Source organism: Perognathus longimembris, chromosome 27 (genome assembly GCF_023159225.1).
Source record: "Perognathus longimembris pacificus isolate PPM17 chromosome 27, ASM2315922v1, whole genome shotgun sequence".
NCBI classification, from domain to species: domain Eukaryota; kingdom Metazoa; phylum Chordata; class Mammalia; order Rodentia; family Heteromyidae; genus Perognathus; species Perognathus longimembris.
Genome location: NC_063187.1, coordinates 3,575,510 through 3,596,962, shown reverse-complemented (window position 1 = coordinate 3,596,962; position 21,453 = coordinate 3,575,510). Strand labels below are relative to the sequence as shown.

The following is a 21,453-nucleotide window of genomic DNA, read 5'->3' as shown; positions in this document are numbered from 1 at the left end:
TATATATTAGCAATTTATAGTATATATTGTATAATGCTTTTAGTAGAAATTTATTTTTATTTATTTATTTACTTATTTCCAGTCCTGGGGCTTGAACTCAGGGCCTGAGCACTGTCCCTGAGCTTCTTTTTGCTCAAGGCTAGCACTCTGCCACTTGAGCCATAGGCACCACTTCTGGCTTTTTCTATACATGTGGTGCTGAGGAATCGAACCCAGGGCTTCGTGCATGCGAGGCAAGCACTCTACCACTAGGCCACACTCCCAGCCCTGTTATATTTCTTCCATATTACCACCTACCTTTGATACGTTGTTGGTAGGAAGGGAGCTGGGCCCGCCTGCTCTTTTTTATTTCTGCCGTTTTCTGCCTGAGCTTTTGGCATAATAGCCAAATAATAATAATAATAATAATAAATGCCAAGGCCAATAGCAAGCAGTGGAGGGAGATGGTTATTTTCTTGAAGCAGTTTTAAGTTTCTGGCCTTCCATCTACCTTGAGCTGTGGCTTGTTTTTTGCATGGTCAGAGATGGGGTCCCCATTCATTCTTTTTTATTTCGTCGTCATGCTAAAGGTGATGTGTAGAGAGGTGACAGTTGGGTAGATCATGTAAACAGTACATTTCTTTTTTTTGGACAATGTCAACCCCCTTCCCATACTCTCTCCATGTTCAATTTCATAGTTTTACATGGAGATGACACCATTCCTCACCCCCCACCTTCCCCACCATTTCAGGTGGAAACCATCTTTTTTCCCCCTGGTACTTTCTTGGCGTTCCTGTTGGAAATTAAATGCACTTATATAATCTATATAATCTCCAGGCTTACTATTCTTCCCCGTTGGCGGATGGGTCTGTGGGTGTTTGACTGCCATCTTGTTCTGTTAACGGTAGCTTTTATACATAGACCTTTGAATTCTCACAGTATCTGAACCTCTTCAGTGACAATGTGAAGCCTTTGTCATAAAGCCACCTCCGTGTCTTGAGTTTTTAATCATTGTCATACAGGATCTGAGGGCAGGCAGGGGTTAAGCCTTAGGTTAAATGCACACACGAATGACACACTCTTGCGTGGAACTTAGCAGTCATACTGAACAGCACCCTCGGGAATCCCATACAGTTGTTGATTGTGAACAGCCCATATTAAAGCCATGAAACACAACAGCCTGTCAGCTTTGTTTTATTCTTCTTAATTAAAAGAGCAAGAGAGAGAGAGAGAGAGTCAGTTCCTATTGAGTGAACACAGCTCAATTAGCTTTTCAAATGCAAGTTTTAATTAGTGTTCCAACTCGGCACCTGATTTGAATGTTCCCAGTTATTTGTGGTTTAGAATCTTTCAGGCCAAGGTGGATGCTTGTTTTTGTTTGTGTAATTTAAATTTTACTGTAAAGGTGACGTACAGAGCAGTCACAGTTACCTGAGTCAGGTAATGAGTACATTTCTTTTTGAACAGTGTCACCCCCTCCCTCATTCTCTTCACAAACCTGCCCCCAAGTTGTCACATTCATTTCCAACATTGTGTCTAGTACCATGGCTGAGTTAGGTCACAATTTATCCTACCCTTTCTGTCCTTCCCCTTGCCCTCCCCAAATCAGATAAACTTACATCCAAGACTAAGGGTCCAGAAATCAAAATCAGAGAATAGCTACAAAGAGCGCATGCACACACACACACACACACACACACACACACACACACACACACACACCTCTCTTGTTTCCATTTCTTGGAGTTTATTTCGATAAGCATCATTTTATAGGATCAGATGCAGCACATACCCATTGAGCCCTTGCAATCCTCTCCTAAGAATACCCTCCTTTGGTCTCACTGTGTGAATACTTCGAGTGCTGCTTCATTCATTCCTGTCCAAGTGGAATTATTTGTCTTTTACTACCCATTGGGTTTACGTGTAGATTTATAGACATATTCTACTTATTATAAATGAGGGAAACCATGCAGCCTCCATTGCTTTGGGTCTGTCTGACTTCACTTAATGGAACTTTTCCCCAAGTCTTTCCATTTCCTTATGAATGGGGTAATGCCATCTTTCTGACGGAGGCGTAGAACTCCATTGTGCATCTGTACCACATTTCGTTGAGCCATTGCTCCACTGAGCCGAATGGAGGTCGATTCCATATCTTGGCTCTGGTACACAGTACCGCAATGAGCATGGTTGTGTTGGTAGCTTTTTGGTAGTGACCCTGGTTTTGAAGCAAAGAGCCTCCAGCCTGTCGCTTACTTAGTCTCTTGTTCATCTGAGGCTTTACGTGTCCCACAAATGGCATTGCATACTTAAGAGCCTCCTTATTCCTCCCTCCCTTACCTAAGTCAGCAATTGTGCAACAAAAATGCAAGACACTGTCCTGATCTGGGACAGAGAGGTCAGCAAGCAAAATTTTTCAAGTGTCACACACCCTCCTGGAGCTGGCATTCTCAGGGAAGAAATGAACACTAAGCATGAAATAAGTAACGTGTGCAGCTACTCTAGAGGCTGAGATTCAAAGCCAACCCCCCCCCCGACCCGGGTATGAAAATCCATGAGACTCTTATCTCCAATGAACCACCAGAAAACCAGAAGTGGAGCCGTGGCTCAAGTGGTAGAGCGCTAGCCTTGAGCAAAAGAGCTCAGGAACAATGCCCAGGTCCTGAGTTCAAGTCCCAGAACTGGCACAAAAAAAAATCAAAGGTATTAAAGTAAGAGGAGAAGGATGCAGGAAGGAAGTGAGGTTAAGGCTAACGACACCCTCTCTTTGGCCTTCTTGCTTTGGGGGGACATGTGAAAATGATGAAGTTTGGGGTTTGTTTGCTTTTTTCTGTTTGGTTGGTTTTTGTGTATGCCAGTCCCTGAGCTCTTGTGGCCAAGGCTGGCACTCTACTATTTGAACTACAGCTCCACTTCCAGCTTTTCGATTGTAAATTGGAGCTAAGAATCTTGGGGTCTTTCTTGCCCAGACTGGCTTCGAACTTTGACCCTCAGATCTCAGATCTCAAGTGGCTAGGATTATAGGCATGCACCACCAGTGCCTGGCATGAAGACGATGTTTATAAACTACCCTGTTGGTGTTGTCTTACTACAGCAGGCAGAAGGAACTACACCTTTCTAGACCTGAGGCTCCTTGGCTTGTGGTCTGCATCTGCCCTTATCTCTCCTCTCCACCTTGACCCTCGTGCTGCCCTCTCTAAGCCCCGGCTGCCATCTAGAATCCTCTCCCCATCCCAAACTCCTTCTTTCATCGAGCCCACCAGTCTCTTTCACTGTGGATAATACCCAGTTCTGTGTATTCCAACACAGACATCCTCAGGGAATACTATGCAGCCCAGCCCAAGAAGTCATTCCCATTTTTTTTCCTGCATCATCTTTACTGCATCCACGCCACATTTGTTCTTAGAAGCAGCTGAAGATATATGATTCCAATATTAAGTTTCCTATATGTTCGACATAATCCTGTCTACTCAGGAACAAGAAACACAACCCTGGCCCCAAAGAGATCCATTGAATGCTTTCGAAGCACCCAGAGAGTTTTTCTCTCTGCAGAAATTCACTTTCTCCGCAGATTCTCCCTATCATTATGGATATTACAGGAAACCCCAGTGAAATGGAGTAATCAGTCTTTCTTGCCCAAGCTTTTTGCTTGCATTATCTCTACTGTCCTAGCTCGGGACTGTCTTTGTAGCTAAACCAAAAAGCATGCATGGCTCAGAAGGCTGGCCCTTGGAAAGCTGAATGAGGTTAACTGTATTTTTTTCTTTTAAATCTGGGAGAAAAATCTGAAAATGGAAGGTCAACGTGTTTGTTGTGGACCCCCCTGGTTTCAGCCCCAATCATCTCCTGTTTCTTTGAGAGTTGAATTTCTGGCTCAGAAATTCCCCCTCTCCCTGATAAAATTGGCCTCGTGACAACACAGAATATCGGCTGCTTTCTGAAGGCCAATTTTCTTTACCTACAATATCATCTATTCTCGAATAAGAGCAAAAATATTAATAATAAAGTAATGCTCCAACACTTCACATTTCATTCTTTCCAACTATTTGGAAATGTGCTTTTTCAAAAGAAGGGAGGAAGCAGGGAAGGAAAGAAGGAGGGACAGAAGGAAGGAAGGAGGAAGGAGGAAGAAAGAAGGGAGGGAAGGAGGGAGAGAGGGAGGGAGGGAGGGAGGGAGGGAGGGAGGGAGGGAGGGAGGGAGGGTAGGTTGTCATTTATAACATGTGTTCTTTCAACCTAACCTTGTACAAGAATGAAAAATAGTTTATCAAGCATTAAAAAAATCATCCAGTAATTGCTAATCAGATGCATTTGATTTGTCTTTAATTAGTGTTCATAGTCCCTCTCATCAATATTTGAGTGCACGGTCTGATTTCTTTCGAAGTCATCAGATGTCATGCTATGTCGTTCCATGTCATGGTCTGTCTCCCATAACAGGATTTCATAACACACGATGCGGATTTCACAGTTTGATTGGAAAGAATAGTTACAGTACAATGTAGCTGCTGGTTCTAATAAGAGATCTAAGGGGTTGGGGTTGGGGATATAGCCTAGTGGCAAGAGTGCCTGCCTCTGATACACGAGGCCCTAGGTTCGATTCCCCAGCACCACATATACAGAAAATGGCCAGAAGGGGCGCTGTGGCTCAAATGGCAGAGTGCTAGCCTTGAGCAAAAAGAAGCCAGGGACAGTGCTCAGGCCCTGAGTCCAAGGCCCAGGACTGGCAAAAAAAAAAAAGAGAGATCTAAGGGGTCTTAATTCTAAGGTAGAAAGGTCACAAACATTATGAAGTATCATAAATATTCCATTATGAACTCATTATTAATATTGTATGGTAGATATTTTAAATATTATTCATTAGTATTTAAATATCATTACTTTGATATATTAATTATATAATTAGCAATAATTTATTGTGTGTTGTTAATAATACTATACTTGATAATTAGCTACACATTAATATTAATGTTATGTATTAATCACATATTAACTATATCTTGCTTAATTAAAATATAATTAATTTAATTAAAGTTGATTATGGGGCAAGATATGGTTAGCGTGTAATTAATTAAATTACATTTGATTGAATTAAAATATGGTTAATTGTATATCAATATGTTAGATGATATATAAAATACAGTTGTTAATAATAATTAATGTTTAATAATTTAAAGTCTTAGTGGATAAGATGTTGAATAGTATTTAAATACTGAAAATAATATATATTATATATGTACATACATATATGCATGTGTATATACATACATATATACATATTCCAGGCTACTCTGAAGACTACAGGAAAACACAAATATGAAATCGAGCAGCTTAAATCAATGACAAATCTATGAGTGACTATCTCTCAGAGACAAAGGAAAACGGGTTTACTTCTTTGTATTATGACATCTTTAAATCTTACAATCAATCTTTCCAACAAGACCACCACAGTTCTAGAAACTTCTCTGCCTTTGATCATCCAACACAGATGGATGCAATTAGCAAGGAAGATAAAAAGGCTTGCACAGAGGAGAGTCAAACTTTATTGCCCAGTTAGTGTTAATTTGCTTTTTCTGGGAAATAAGCATTTACCACACCACTCCCTCTGTGGGTAGCCTGGGTCTCTCTATTACTCCACACTGGGATTCTGAGCTAGCTAGATAACTGCAGGCCAAGTTCTGCTAAAGAACTCCTTACCTACGAGAAGTTCCTGGGTCAGTTGGGTCTCAGCCTAGCAAAACTCTACAGGCTGCAGAACTGGGAAGCAGCTGTTGCTTCTGGAAAATAAAAGGAGTAGAGCTCATTAAGAGGAGAATGTTTTCTTGAAAAGACTTCCATAAACTCGGTAATTAATGTCCATCAGTGGCTCGTTTATGATCTGACCTTTTCAAAGCCATGCTGAATATGTTCAAATTATACTGTACTTTGAGTCACATTGCAGATTGGACTGGAGGGTTATTTAAAGTAGCCATTAAATATAGTTATCTGACTTTGGTGCTGTAGAGACCCACTTTAATCCTTTTATTTATTTGTTTGGTGCTAGTCCTAGGCTTGAGAACTAGATGATTTCCATATATCTTTCTAGATAGAATCCAGATCAGATTTTAGAGCTCATGTCACTGTTTTCTTTGAAAAATTGCTCATGCATGGGGGAAAAAATACTGAGAGAAATAATGATTCTCCATATAAACGTGTTCCTAGCAGTAAGGGCCTACATGTCTTATCAAAGGTAAAAATGACATGATAACTGACACTTTTAGAGGAGGAACACAAAGGCACCTCTGATCATATAAAATAAGATTTATCCAAATGAACTCCAGGAAAGAGAAACAAGAGGAATTTTTTGTCTTTTTCAAGGAAAATAAAAAGTAAAATTGTCTTTGCATATCTAAACCAATCTTAGAGCCACTTACTCCCTACTGATACTTCCCAAGCTTATTGGAACCCAATCCCACCATTATGGCCTTATAAAGTCTTGCTTACCGCCTTAAACTTCCTGTGTTCAAATGTAGCCAGCGTCAGTGCCATTTACTCAATGTCTGCCTATTGCAGGAGTGCAGGTGCGTGCATAGAAGAATCATCGCTTTAACGACCAAAGTGTCAAGGTTAGAATCATCCCACAAATGGAGAGATTAAAATGTAAGCTGGAGGCTGGGTACCAGTGGCTCACGCCTGTCATCCCAGCTACTCGGGAGGCTGAGATCTGAGGATCAGGGTTCAAAGCCAGCCCAGGCAGGAAAGCCTGTGAGACTCTTATCTACAATAAACTACTCAGAAAAAGCCGCAAGTGGGACTGTGGCTCAGGTGATAGAGCATTAGTCCTAGGCAATATGAAGTTCAGGGATAGCACCTAGGTGCTGAGTTCAAGCCCCAGGACCAGTAAAAGGAAAAAAAAAATTACCATCAAACTAGTCAGAGCTATGAAGGCAGTCTCAAAGAACATGAGTAAAGTCTTTATTTAGTTCCCAAAAGGAATGGGATTGAATGGTTCTAGCCAACTTCAAGAGTCCAAGTTCTTTCATGATGACGAACAAGAATGTTCCAGAAAGTTTTCTTAGAACATCACACACAGCTCCAATATCTTAGGGATCAATATCCCCGGGGGGAACCAACCTTTTAATAGCTTTAACAGAATACAACATGCTGTTTCTGAGTTTTGTGGAAATGAGGGAGAAGCTGCCAGACCAGCTGAGATGTGGAGTTCAGGGTCCAGGAAAATTCAGCATTTCAAAGCCAGGCTTGGCCTCACCCTTAGAAATGTGCCTCTCTGGCTGGGTTCAAACGTTTGAAATTGTCCCTTGCACAATCTGATGAAATATCCAGCTTTTACCAGGGGCCTGAGGAAGAACAAAAGGCTAAGGGGTAAAGAAGATTTATATATATATATATATATATATATATATATATATATATATGGATTTCTATTTTTAGGAAACATTCAAAAAGCAAAGGAACAGTCATGCTGTTAACGAAAAACAATTTTTGTTAAGGAAACTTTATGAAAAAGATGCTTACACTGCCTTTAAAGCAACTGCACATGCATACCAAAAAAATGAATAAATAAATATACACTAAGAAAAGAAAAGAAAGGACAGGAACCGGAAGCCATGTTTGCAGTGAGTCAGGGGTAAAATAGAGTCATCTGTTGGGCTGATTTAAAATCCCACCAGCCTAGGTTTGAACCTGTCCATTGTAACTTAGCCCCGCCCCCCCAGCGCCATCTTGGTCTACATAAAGCACAAGAGGGAGGCCAGGCCTGTAGGAATTATGATGTTATGGTATCGGTTCCACTTTCCCAAGCAAGGAAGAAATGGAGGAGGAATGAGTGACTTCCATCACTTTAAAAACTAAAAAGAAGCCATGTTGCTCATTCTGCAGGTACTTAGAAATACACTGCACAACGTCCACTGGCTCAGGCCTATAATCTTAGCTATGTAAGGAGGCTGAGAGCTGAAGATTACAGTTCAAAGCCAGCCTAGGCAGAAAAAGTCTGAGACTCTCATCTCCAATGAACCAGCTAAAAGCGAGAAGTGGAGCTCTGGCTCACCACCAGCCTTGGGTTTAAAAAAATAAAAATAAAAAAGCTCAAGAACAGCACCCAGGTCCTGAGGTTAATCCCCCAGGATTGGCACACACACACACAAAAGAAGTATGTCACACAACATGGAGGTGTGATTCAAGTGGTAGAGAGCAAACAAAGCTCAAGGGTAGTGCCTAGGCCTTGAGTTCTGGTTGACTGATGAGATGTGAATGCTGTAATTTCCCTGGGTTTTTCACAAGCACCGCATACATGAAAAAAAGATGAAGATGAGCCTTCATTTCCAGAAGGGGGATGGAAATAATCCCCACTTCATGCAAAGTGTGGTGATTATGTCTGAATCTACTTAATTGAGGCGACTTCTTTCTCTATACTTCTCTATCCTCCATGTTATATTTCTATCCTTCTTACTTCCTACCCAGCATGCCTAGCACTGGGGGAAAAAAAAAAAAGCTTCCTGAAGTATCTAGAAGCATCCTGAAGGACGAGTACAGGTCATTGAAGAAGAGATGACTCTTCCATTCCCAAACGGCCTAGGCCAGCTTTCTCATTGGGTGTTAAAAATGAAGGGTTCTTTTCTCCTTCTCTTGTCAGTAAAAGCCTCTATGTCTAGGGGTGCAGAAATGGAAGTGGAATGGAAATCCGGCCCCTGGAGGACCATCCCCGACGTGGTCCAATTTTCAATCCACGATGTGTAAAAGACAAATTCTTCATAGGCTGAGTCAGAAGCCATGGGACTTGAACATGGGGGAAGCAATCAAATAGATAGAGAGGCTCACTTGAATGAGGGAAAACAAACCACCCTCAATCCTTTGGGATTTTGAGCACATGTCATATTCTCTGCCAGTCTACCTCACTCTGTTTTATTTTGAACAAAGAATCCAACTGGGTTTTTCTCCTTGAAACCAGAGAGATGCAAACAGATTGCTCAGAGGAAAAGAAAAAGCAAAAGCAAATTCATTTCTAGCAGACTAAAAGCTAAGAGTGTGTTTGGGCACAACTCGACTATAGAATTCTGTAAGTTCCTCTACTATATCAAACCCTAAGATATAATCTTTTCTTTCATTGTTTTCATTAAAACTTGTGGATTTCCTTCATGCAGTATAACTTTTTTATTATGTATACCGAAATTGAATGGTTATAAAATTGTATTTATGTACTAAAACAGGTTTAAAAGATTTCCTGAACCAAGTAACTCGATATTCAAAGTGTATGAACAATTCTGAGAAATGGCACAGTGAGCTACAGAAACGTTGTATCTATCAAGCCTCCATCTCACAGAAAGCCAAAGAGACTAGGAAATAGTGCCATAGCACAGTCTGCAAACCCCACCATCCACGCTGACTATCTTTAAGCTTTGTGAGCAGACATTTGCATTGGCAAGATTGAAAACCATTGGCAGAAAACACAGACAGTCAAAGGATGTAGGGAGATAACAGGAAGGAAAGAAGAAAGATGATGGATAGATGATACAGGGAGAAAGATGATATATGATTTATAGATGATAGATAGATAGATAGATAGATAGATAGATAGATAGATAGATAGACAGACAGACAGACCTAAGTCCAGGTTATCAAAGAGAAAAGTTAAGGAAAGAGATACATTTGTGAGAGTGTGTGATAATTATAATTCAAAGCAAAACAGAGAGAAAGGAGCTCGATGTGGGCACAATCTGTTGTAATCGCTTCTCGAAATGACCTCCAAAGTTCTTTGTTGATGCCTTAATAAGTCAGAGATCTTTCTTGAGCTACATGTTAGAGAATTAAGGAGAGAGAGGAAAATGTGCAAATGAATGGGAACCAGAACCGGTCCACCACCTATTGGTTCTTTATTCTTCCAATTGCATTTGCTGTCAGATGGAAATTGGTAGCTGAACACACACACACCGTACACACAAAGCAACATTTTCCATCCTTCTAATCTGTGAAAATACCTACAGTAGCCAAATTACAGATGAATCTGAGACACCAGGGACTGGCTGTTTCTGCTACAGATGCTTAAAATTTTTCAGCTCTATCTATCTATCTATCCATCCATCTATGTATCATCTATTTATCTACCTATTATCTATCATCCATCCATCCTTCCACCCATCTATCTATTTATCTATCCATCCATCTTTCCATCCGCCCACCCATCCATCCACCCATCCATCCACCTATCCATCCATCCATCCATCTATCCATCTATGTATCTATGCATGTATGTGTGTATGTATCTTTCTATCTATCTATCTTTTACAAGAATGCCTTTTGTCTCTTTCAGGCTGCTGAAGGATGCCCTGAATGAATCTTATTTTCAAGGCTGGTATCAGAAGCTGTTGGCTGCTTTCCAGTTCTGTGTAGGAGAAGCCTTGAACAATGAGTTTTCCAAGGAGAGAAAACTTGTCCATATTCTGGGAGATATTGCAGAAAAAGTCAAGTCTGCCAGCGACTCTCAAAGACAGGTGTGTCATGAAAGCAATCATAACGGAGTAGAAATGGATGTATGTGTGTATATATGTACATATATATGCACATATATACATATATGTGTGTATGTAGAATATGTAAATATTCAATTCAATTGAGTTTTAATGCCATAGCTTAGAAAACAAATGCCTTCGCTACACTTACTTATAAGACATTTAAATCACTTACATTAATCAAGCTATTTTTTCACTTCATTTCTAATATTAATGATAATATCTGTTCCCATAGCACAGCTTTGTGGTAAGAGTTACATAAAACACACAGAGGGAAACTGACATAAAAAAAAAGGACCAGAGCTCAAGCCCCACATCAAACAACAACAACAAAATGTTTTTTGGTCAGGTATGCAGCTTGAACTCAGAGCCTGGGCGCTGTCCCTGAGCTCTTTTGCTCAAGGCTGGCGCTCTACCACTTGAACCACAGCGCCACTTCCAGTTTTCTGGTGATTCATTGGAGATAAGAGTCTCATGGACTTTCCTGATGGGGCTGCCTTTGAACCTTGGTCCTCAGATCTCAACCTCCTGAGTAGCTGGGATTACAGGCGTGAGCCACTGGCACTTGGTGAAAGAACCAATTTAAAAAGCACTTGGACCCCCAAAACTGACAGTCATCTTAAAACAGCAGCACAACTTATTACACTCTTGTAAGGAGGCACAAATTCTAGGTCAAAATTTTTCTAAGATTGGCCTGGCATTGGTGGCTTACACCTGTCATCCCAGCTACTCAGGAGGCTGAGATCTGAGGATCACAGGTGAGAACAAGCAAAAGAAACTGCTTTAAAATTTACAGGAGTGTGTGCCAGCTTATGAACTCAAATCTCTCATGTGTTGAAGGTGCAGTCTACATTTAAATAATGAGCCACCAGGAACCGTGGCTCACACACGTAATCCGACCTACTCAGGGGGCTGGGATTTGAAGATCACAGTTCAAAGCCAGCCCCAGGCAGGAAAAGTCCATGAGATTCTTATCTCCAATGAGCTCCCAAAAAAAAAAAAAATACAACAACCCAGAAGTGGAACTGTGGTTCGAGTGGTAGAGCACTAGCTAGTCTTGAGCAAAATAAAATAGTTAAAAACCTCAAGGACAGAACCCAGATCCTGAGTTCAAGCCCAGGACTGGCACAAAATTAAAAAAGAGAGAGAGAAGCACAGAGAAAGAGAGACAGAGAGAGAGAGAGAGAGAGAATGTTTAATCAATAAAAGAACAATTTTCAGGAAGAATCAAGTTCTTGCCAGTTTGTTTTTTATCATCAAAGTGATGTACAGAAGGGATACAGTTACATAAGTCAGGTCACGAGTACATTTCTTTTGGAACAGTCTGACACCTTCTTAAAATGCTTTTATTTCCTAATGATTGCTTTCACAGGAAGTCCTAGAGGAAGAGCTGGGCAGATTGGAAGAATTCTTTCAAGATATAAAGACCTGTCATCTTCCTGTAAGCCCTGCCCTTTGTGTCAAAGGAATTGATCGCAATGTAAGTACACTGATGCCACAAAGTATTTCTTAGTCTAATGTATAGATACAATTATATACACATGTGTATGTATACTTTTTAATTTTCTTTTTGTTTCAGCAGTCCTGGAACTTGAACTCAGGGCATGGGCTCTTTTTGCTCAAGGCTGGTGTTCTGTCACTTGAGCCACAGCTCCACTTGTCGTTTTCTGGTGGTTCATTGGAGATCAGAGTCTGGTGGACTTTCCTGTTTGGGCTGGCTTTGAACCTGGATCCTTAGATCTCAGTCTCCCGAGTAGCTGGGATGACAGAACTGAGCCTCCCATACTAGCTATAGGTGTTCAGATTATTTCTTGCTGCAGAAATCATCTTCAGCCAGCCTTAAAACTCTAAACCCCAAATGGATTGAGTGAAGAAAGGATTGTATTTGGTTAAGGCTAGATATGTGTGGACACATCTGTTAGGAATTGGATCCTTTACTTTCCAACTCATACCCATTTCAGACACGGCAGAGATAAGGACTATGCTGTACTGATAGCATATTTCGCCATGTTGAAAGATCTCTTTGTCAGATCTCTGTCCTCTTTTTTTTTCTATTGATTGAATGCTTTCTAACCTCTCCAGTAAGCAGAACACACAGCCTTTCAACTCTCAAACCATCACAAGGAGAATAAAACAAGTACACACTGTTCAGCCTCTGAACACTGAAATGACAGATGCAAACAGTGAGGGGAAGAAATGCAAAGAGGAAAAATCCTTCGCACTGTTATTTGAAACAAAAATAACCGTGAATGAAAGTGAAGGAGCTGGGTGCTGTAGCTCACGCCTGTCATCCCAGCTACTCAGGAGGCTGAGATCTGAAGATCAAAGTTCAAAAACTCAGGTCTTTAGGACCTCTGAGTCCAGGTTTCCTTCAAGGACACTGCAAGAAGAAAATTATTGACAAGGAAGTAAAATTTGTTTAAATCACGAATAGGACCTTGGATCTATTCATCAGCTAGCTTACGCGTGTCTCCTTTCTGGTTAATTTCTTGAAACTTTGAACATATCACTACTGCTCAACAATGAAAAGCTAGAGGTGAACGTTTATTCTCTGCCAGAAGAAAGCTGGCTTCTCCTTTATTGACGGCGACAATGTTCCAAACTCCTCATCTCAAAGTGACAAATTTGGCAGATTAACTGTGTCTTCTTTCTTCTATCTATGAGAAAGGCACCATGGCAGATGAGGAATAAAAACTAAGAATAAAAGAGAAGAGCAACAACAATATACAGAAGTAAAACAACCAGTCTCTCTACTTTTATGTGAGAGGAACCATAATTTAGTAAAATTAGGGTTACCTGGGTAGAAGCACCATCTTTTTCCAATTGGCTGCTAGCTAATTGTAAGTGACTAGATTATACAGCATGGGCAAGCTACACAGAGGAACCATTTAGTACCGGACCGGTGGCAATGGAAAGGTAGAATATCTTATCTCTCAACTCAGAATGGTATAGCAATGTAAAATTTAGGAATAATTTCTTTCATTTCCAGGATATTCCACTTCATCTTTTCAGTCCATGACCAACTACAGGTCTCTAAAACTATGCAAAGAAAGAATGTAAAGTGGACTATTGCAAACAAATATATTTGAATTGGAAGATTAAAAATAAAGTTTATTATTATTATCATTATTACTTTGTTGTGGTGGTTATTATTATTTTGTTGGTCCTGGGGCTTGAACTCAGGGCCTGGATGCTGTCCCTGAGCTCCTTTTGTTCAAAGCTAGCACTCTGCCACTTTGAGCCACAGCTCCACTTCCAGTTTTCTGGTGGTTCATTGGAGGTAAGAGTCTCTCAGACTTTCCTGCCCTGTGCTGGCTTTGAACCATCATCCTCAGATCTCACCTTCCTGACTAGCTAGGATTATCAGTATGAGCCAGTAGTACCAGGCTATTATTAATTATTATTATTATTATTATGCTTTTACATAATGCAGGTGGCTCAAGCCTGTAATTCCAGCCACTCAGGAAGCTGAAATCTGAAGATCACAGTTCAAAGCCATCCCAGGGCAGGAAAGTCTGTGACACTCATATCTCCAATGAACCGCCAAAAAGTGAAGCTATGTTGAAAGTGGTCGAGCACTACCTTTGAGGGGAAACACACACACACACACACACACACACACACACACACACACACACACACAGAGAGAGAGAGAGAGAGAAACCTTAGAGACCTGTACCCAAGCTCAGAGTTCAAGGCCTAGGACTGACACAAAAATATATTAAATTAACCAACTTCATTCCCAATCTGAAAAATGTAATCCTACGTACTGTATTTGTTCATCTAACCAATTCTACCAGGGATGGTGATTTGGGATACGGTTCTGTTTTCGCCCGGTTTTGATCACGATTTTTCTCTTCTCTCTTTCCTGCTCCTCGTAGGCATGCTCATATTTTACATCTCACGCTTTGCCACTGAAGATTTCCGTCATCAACGCTAATCCAATGGGCAAAAACACCAGCATTATTTTCAAGGTACAGTAGCTCTGGCCTAGAACATAGCCCTGATTCCAGAAGCAGAAGTATCGAGGTGATTTACTCACTAGAAGAAAGGGTTCCCACTGTGTTCCTCCAACAGCATAGCAGAGGTTTCTCAATTGTTTTAGAGACTGGCCTTTTTTTTCTTTTTTGTCTTCTTGTTTTCCAGAATTACATGGTACCTGCCAAACTAGAATTGGCAATCAATCAAACCTGACTGGCCCAAAGCCAAGAAAATCTTTGGTGCCAAATAGAAGAGAATATGTTTTCATAAAAGAAAGCAGGCAACAAGAAATGTATCCAAAGCCTAACGTATGAAACTGTAAACTCTCTGTATATCAGTTTGACAATAAAAATTTAAAAAAAAAAAGAAAGAAAAGAAAGCAGGCAATCACTTGTGAGTGGCACAGAAAATCCAAGGCAGAGTAAAATGCCTATGAGGAGGTTTTTCTATTGAGCCCAGATCCTAGCTATATTAGTATCCAAATTAGCTTAAAAAAAAATCAAATGGTATGAGTGAATTTGACATCAGAATCGTCTCTGAAAGGGCTGGCCTATTTTAGCAAATCAGACTGCTTTTCTTCTTTGTAAAATAAGATGTAAAAGAGAGACCAGTTCATCTTCATTGTGAATTCCACCAAGGGGAAAATGACAGCAAGAGGTTCTCACTGAGTTATAGACAGGCAGGAAGGAAAAAAGAGCTTGAAGCAAAAAGCTAGATTTACCAGACACAAGTAGCTCATGACTAAGCCCAGCTACTCAAGAGGCTGAGATCTAAGGATCATGGTTCAAAGCCAGCCTAGGCAGGAAAACCCATGAGTCTCGTCTCTAATGAACCATCAGAAAACCAGAAGTGGAGCTGTGGCTCAAGTGGTAGAGCACCAGCCTTGAGCAAAAAGAGCTCAGGGACAGCGCCCAAGCCCTGAGTTCAAGCCCTGGGACCAAGAAAAAAAAATCAACCAAATCATGTTAAGTCAGGTTTATAATTGATCCAAAGTGGGGGAGGAGGGCTGGGGATATAGCCTAGTGGCAAGAGTGCCTGCCTCGGATACACGAGGCCCTAGGTTCGATTCCCCAGCACCACATATACAGAAAAAATGGCCAGAAGCGGCGCTGTGGCTCAAGAGGCAGAGTGCTAGCCTTGAGCGGGAAGAAGCCAGGGACAGTGCTCAGGCCCTGAGTCCAAGGCCCAGGACTGGCCAAAAAAACAAAAAAAAAACAAAACAAAGTGGGGGAGGAAAGGCTTGTGAGCAGACTTTTAAAGGAACCTTATAGAATAACCTAGAATGTATTCATTTATTCTCTCCAGACGGGAGATGATCTTCGTCAGGACATGCTTGTTCTGCAGCTGGTGGAAGCGATGGACAAAATGTGGCTACAGGAAGGACTAGACTTGCAAATGGTCACTTACCGCTGTCTCTCCACAGGGAAAAGCCAAGGTCAGTTGACACTGGACTGCGAGCCCCCAGATATTATTTAATCTCCATGCATTCATGCCCTGGTAAATAAATCACCATAAATAAATCACAGCTAGCCTCTCAGATCAGAGACTCAGCCAGCCACCAGGCAATATGCATTCTTCTTTACCGAAAGAATCCTTCTTCTTTATGCTTTTCAACACCCCAGTGACTAATTCCTCATTTTTCTAAGCGAAGACCAATGTCCTTCACCCTGAAGGTTGTAGCTGGGATTACAGGCATGAGCCACCAGCACCAGTTTTCATGCTATTTGAACTGCTCTTTGGTATAGACTAAACCTTAGCAGGCTCATAAATATTTACATGCTAATAACTTTAAGAACACAGGGGAGTTAAAAACAAAAATCCTCCTGAGCTTTTGTGCTCCATGATGGTGCTCTACCTCTTGAACCAGAGCTCCACTTCTGGCTTTTTGGTGGTGCATTGGAGATAAAAGTCAGAGAGACAAATGGTGTGTTTTCTCTCAGGCAGAACCTAGAGCTAAAATACACCAGGATTCTAGACATTCACACCCCCCCCAAGGAGGACGCTCTTAGGGGAAGGACACAAGGGCACAAGGCCTCTGGGCCTCTCATCAGATAAAATCATATTTACTGACATGAACTCCAGGGAACGAGTTTCTTTTTCTTTGTTACTGGGTTTGTTTTCTGTTTGTCTTGTGTGTTCATGTATCTGTCTTTGGAAATAAAGGCAGCCGTGGTCCTCACTGGACACAACGTGGAAAATGAACTCGACAACTTGTGGGTGGGGACGGGAGGGGAAAACTGGGAGAGAGCGAGGGAAGGGGGGACACGGTCCAAATGTGTATAAATGTTATATAGTATATGCAACAAGTACATAATATACAATATACTATAATACATCTATTATATATTACATAATTAATATTGTTAGGCCCTACTGGGAAACAATGCAGACACCCAGGCATATAGAACAAAGAAAGGTTTGTTGCCAGCTGAGGAACAGGCAGGTCCCCTTGTCACAGAGAGGAGCCACCATGGACAGCGTGTGAGGTGGCCTTTGTCACCCAGAGGGCTAGGAGGGTGGACTTGGTGTGGACGTGTGGCCCAGGGCCTTCCTCTTGGCGGGCTAGGATTCACGCCAGCTGCCCACGTGGTAGATAAGGGCCTACAGCTGGTCCGGCTGAAGGTCACTTTAAGGGGAAGGAGGTCGATCATTGCCTGTCTGCAACCAATGGGCCGAGAGACGGAGTCTCTGGGAAAGCACCTGCCAGGTGCTGCAAAAGCAGCGTATGCAATGGGAAAGGAGCCCACTGGACTAACAAATAGACTATGTATAGTATGCTAGTATATCATAATAATATTAATATAATACAGGGAACATAGTATGTTATATAGTATTCATATTATATATTATACTTATACTATATTACATTATGGTATATTATATATAACATATATAACATAATATGCTATAATATATGTAGTAGATACATATACTACATATAGTATATATAAATATATGCTATATAGTATATATTATATACTGTTATATACTGTTATATAATATTATTATATAATGTATATTATTATATAATATATTATATAGTATTAATACTATATAATATAGTATACTATATACTATACTATATAGTGTATAGTATATATAGTATATACTATATACTATATAGTATTAATAATACTATATTATATAGTATTAATACTATATACTATACTATATAGTATATAGTATATATAGTATATACTATATACTATATAGTATTAATAATACTATATTATATAGTATTAATACTATATAATAATATGTGATATGGTATGGTATAATATATAACCTTATATAATACTTATTATGCATTTATATATTGTATAATTATAAAAACATATATAGAATATATATGGTACATATGTACATACATACATACATATATAGTACATGTAGTTTATACTGGTACTACATATACTATAATATATATACTACATATATTATATACTACATTATATATGTGTTATATTATATAACAGCTTTTACATATATATATTTATCTATTAATATATTATATACTGTAGTTATTTTGCTATGTTATATATATTATATACTATGTATAGTATTTGAACAGCTTTTGTATAATATGTGTTATATAGAAGCTTCTGGCTTCTCTGGCTCAAACTCTATGCACAACCACATTCGTTCCAGAAGCTACTCCATCCATGGCTCCTGCAGAACAGTCTGGAAAGGATGGCAAGGGTCAGGAGCTGGGTCAGGGTCTCTGTGTTCTTCCCTGGGGGCAGGGAGAAGGAAGCATGGGGGTCCTCTCTCACCGCCCCCCATGCTCTCCCTCCTCCCTGCCCCTCCTCCCGTGCAGGGCTGGTGCAGATGGTCCCCCAAGCTGTGACCCTGGCTCACGTCCACCGCCAGGCCGGGCTCCTGGGGCCGCTGAAGGAAAACTCCATCCAGAAGTGGTTCCGGCAGCACCACGGCTCCGGGGAGGATTATGAGAAGGTCTGGATGGGTGGGGACTGGCTGGAACTCCCCGAGACTGAGTCAGGAAGCCATCCTGATTTAGGGAGAGGAAAGACTCACCTTATGATCTCAGTGAACCCACTATAGAGCTTCCAACCCAGCTCCTCCAGGCCTCAGGCTCCAGAATAGTAAGATCTGCTCCGCGCTGTCAGTACTTTACTTATGTTCAGTGTGTGTTTCTTTGTTGTCTCACTGGTTCTGGCTGGACCAGGCCTTGAGGAACTTCCTCTTCTCCTGCGCCGGCTGGTGCGTGGTGACTTTTGTCCTGGGCGTGTGTGACCGTCACAATGACAATATCATGCTGACCACAGCTGGCCACATGTTCCACATCGATTTTGGGAAATTCCTGGGCCACGCTCAGATGTTCGGAGGATCAAAAGGTCAGTGCACAAATGTTTCTCACACCCAGCACACCACATCCCAAGAACTATGTCATCATTCTTGTACACAAACCCTGCAGGTGGCTAGCTGCCCCTGGCTCCCGCCTGTCATCCCAGCTACTCAGGAGGCTGAGATCTGAGGATCATGGTTCAAAGCCAGCTTGGACAGGAAAGTCCATGTGACTCTTATCTCCAACGAACCACCAAGAAGCCAGAAGTGGAGCTGTGACTTAAAAGTTGTAGCCTGGGGTGAAAGAGCTCAATACTGTTTGCCTGACTTATGTAACGGTCACCCCTCTGTGTTTAGCATTTTCAAATTAAAAAACAACAACAATAATAATAAATAGGGATACAAAAAAGGAGAAGAAGGAGGAGGGAGAAAGGAGAAGAATGGAAAGATGGAGGAGGAGGAGGAGGAGGAGGAGGAGGAGGAGGAGGAGGAGGAGGAGGAGGAGGAGGAGGAGGAGGAGGAGGAGAAAGAGGAGCAGGAGAAGGAGGAAGAGGAGGAGGAAGAGGAGGAGGAGGAGGAGGAGGAGGGGGGGGGAGAAACAGCAGCAACATCCCCAACAGCTCAGGGACAGCACCCAGGCCCTGAGTTCAAGCCCCAGGACTGTCACAAAAAACAAAATAAACAGTCACAATGAACCCCAGTTTAGGAGGCATGCCCGTGTGAACTTATTAAAGATGAAGCAGTTATGGAAGTGTAATGTAGGACACTTACTGGAGTCACACTGGGTGGGAGGGAAGCTGTTTCAAGTGGAAGGAACAATTAGCCGGGCTCATCTTGGTGACGGCTGGGGGTCCCCCAGGCGGGTGAAACCTCCCTTGGTAGCATTTCTGGCTTGCGTGTTGCATTTCCATTATCACAAGGCTCTGTCATCTCCGACAGAGACTCCAAATTCTCTTTCCCAATTAACTCCCGGTTATTAGACGAGAGACTTGGGTTGATTGTGTTGGGGCAGCAAACTGTGCACCCCAAAATGTAGGTCACTCGTGGCATCAGGAACAAGAACAAACTGACTTAGTCCCAGAGCTCGTGCGCCATCTTATTTCTTTTGTCACTCACCAAACCGTTTGCCACGAGGGACGCGTCCGACTTTCAGAAATCTTGCCAACAACGGAGCTTCGGGCGAGGGATGGTACCGTATCCCATTGAAATGCATCCATCCGGTGCAAATAAATTTCAAGGATAATAATAATAATTTGAAATGCATCCACCTGATGCAAATAAATTTCAAGGATAATAATAATAATTTGAAATGCATCCATCTCCTATAAATAAATTCAGTAATACCCATAGCACCACCAATAACAATAATAATAACAAGTGTGGCTGGTTAGTGAGTCTCACATTTCAGTGCTAGGTGCAAAATCCATTACTCTCTCGAGTTTTCCAGTCCTTGGGCTTACGTGTGCAGATTTCCTTCACGATGTAATCAGTCACTTGAGGAAGGAAGAAAAGTCCTGCTTTGCTCAACTTCCGGGAGGGGAAAAATGGTATATATACTTTGTGACTCTCAGTTCGTTACCTGTCTATTCGTTCCATAACTATGGCAATAACTCTCGCATGATAATAGCCAAGGCAAGCGATTTCTTCCTCTAGCCATCGAATGCTTGACTCTTCAAGATTCCTTTTAGTCCTTTTCTGTGTCACTCTATTGCCCAACAACCTTGCAGCCGGGGTCTCTATCCAGCTAACTCACAGGAAAAACAAAAGAGTTATGAAAGTCTTTGGAGAGTATTGTAATGTCACATGCAGTGATAAGAAAAACACCAAGAGATCTCCTATCCCTAGTTTATAATTTATAGAGTTTATTGATAGAACGTATAGAATTAGGTGATAGAATTCATTTACAGAAGTTCATTTCTAGAATTCTTATAGAACCTAGAGATTTGATTTATAGAATTATACTATAATGATCACAAGCAGGGTACGGCAGGGTATCTCTACCAGGAGCCTGAATCTCATCCCCCTCAGCCCTCCTTCCTTACCCCCCCCCAATGCCTCCTCTGCTCCCCATTCTTCCAATTCTGAGATTTCCAGAATCGTCTAACAATAGCCCAGCGAGCTGTGTAGAGACTGATATTTTTCTCCGACGGCATTCATTCTCTGCAGGTTCTAAGCTGTGGCCTTCTCAAATCAAACCCAGGCCCTGCTTTTGACAAATCAGAGTCATGGCATGACCTGCCGCTGTTTGATTGGTCCTTTCTCTGTGGGCAGACATCTGGATTTTTTTTCTCTTAAGTTTTTGAGTTTTTTTGTTGGTGGTGGTGGTTGTGGGGCTTTGAACTCAGGGCCTGAGCTTTTTCTGCTCTAGGCTGGCACGCTACCACGTTGAGCCCCAGCTCAAACTTCTCCAAGTTTTCCAGTTCTTGTACCTACAGCCACTATGTGAATAATTCACGCATGGTTCAGATAAACATACCTTGCCATTTGTCTGAAATAAATATGCAGGACTGACCGACCAGGTGCTGTTGGCTCACGCCTATCATCCCAAATAGGCTGAGATCTGAGGATCACGGTTCAAAGCCAGCCCGGGGAAGGAAAGTCCGTGAGACTCTCATCTCCAATGAACCACCAGAAAAACCAGAAGTGGCGCTGTGGTTCAAGTAGTAGAGCGCCAGCCTTGAGCTGAAGC

General features: G+C 41.5%; 1 protein-coding gene across 1 annotated transcript in view; it reads left to right on the top strand.

Annotated features, from left to right (window-relative positions):
- Positions 1-21,453, top strand: part of Pik3c2g (phosphatidylinositol-4-phosphate 3-kinase catalytic subunit type 2 gamma) — a 118,705-nt gene that overhangs the window by 67,622 nt on the left and 29,630 nt on the right. Inside the window, 6 exon segments of the mRNA XM_048335046.1 lie at positions 10,280-10,460; positions 11,851-11,958; positions 14,360-14,452; positions 15,765-15,894; positions 18,277-18,413; positions 18,646-18,818. Coding sequence (XP_048191003.1) covers positions 10,280-10,460; positions 11,851-11,958; positions 14,360-14,452; positions 15,765-15,894; positions 18,277-18,413; positions 18,646-18,818 — 822 coding nt within the window.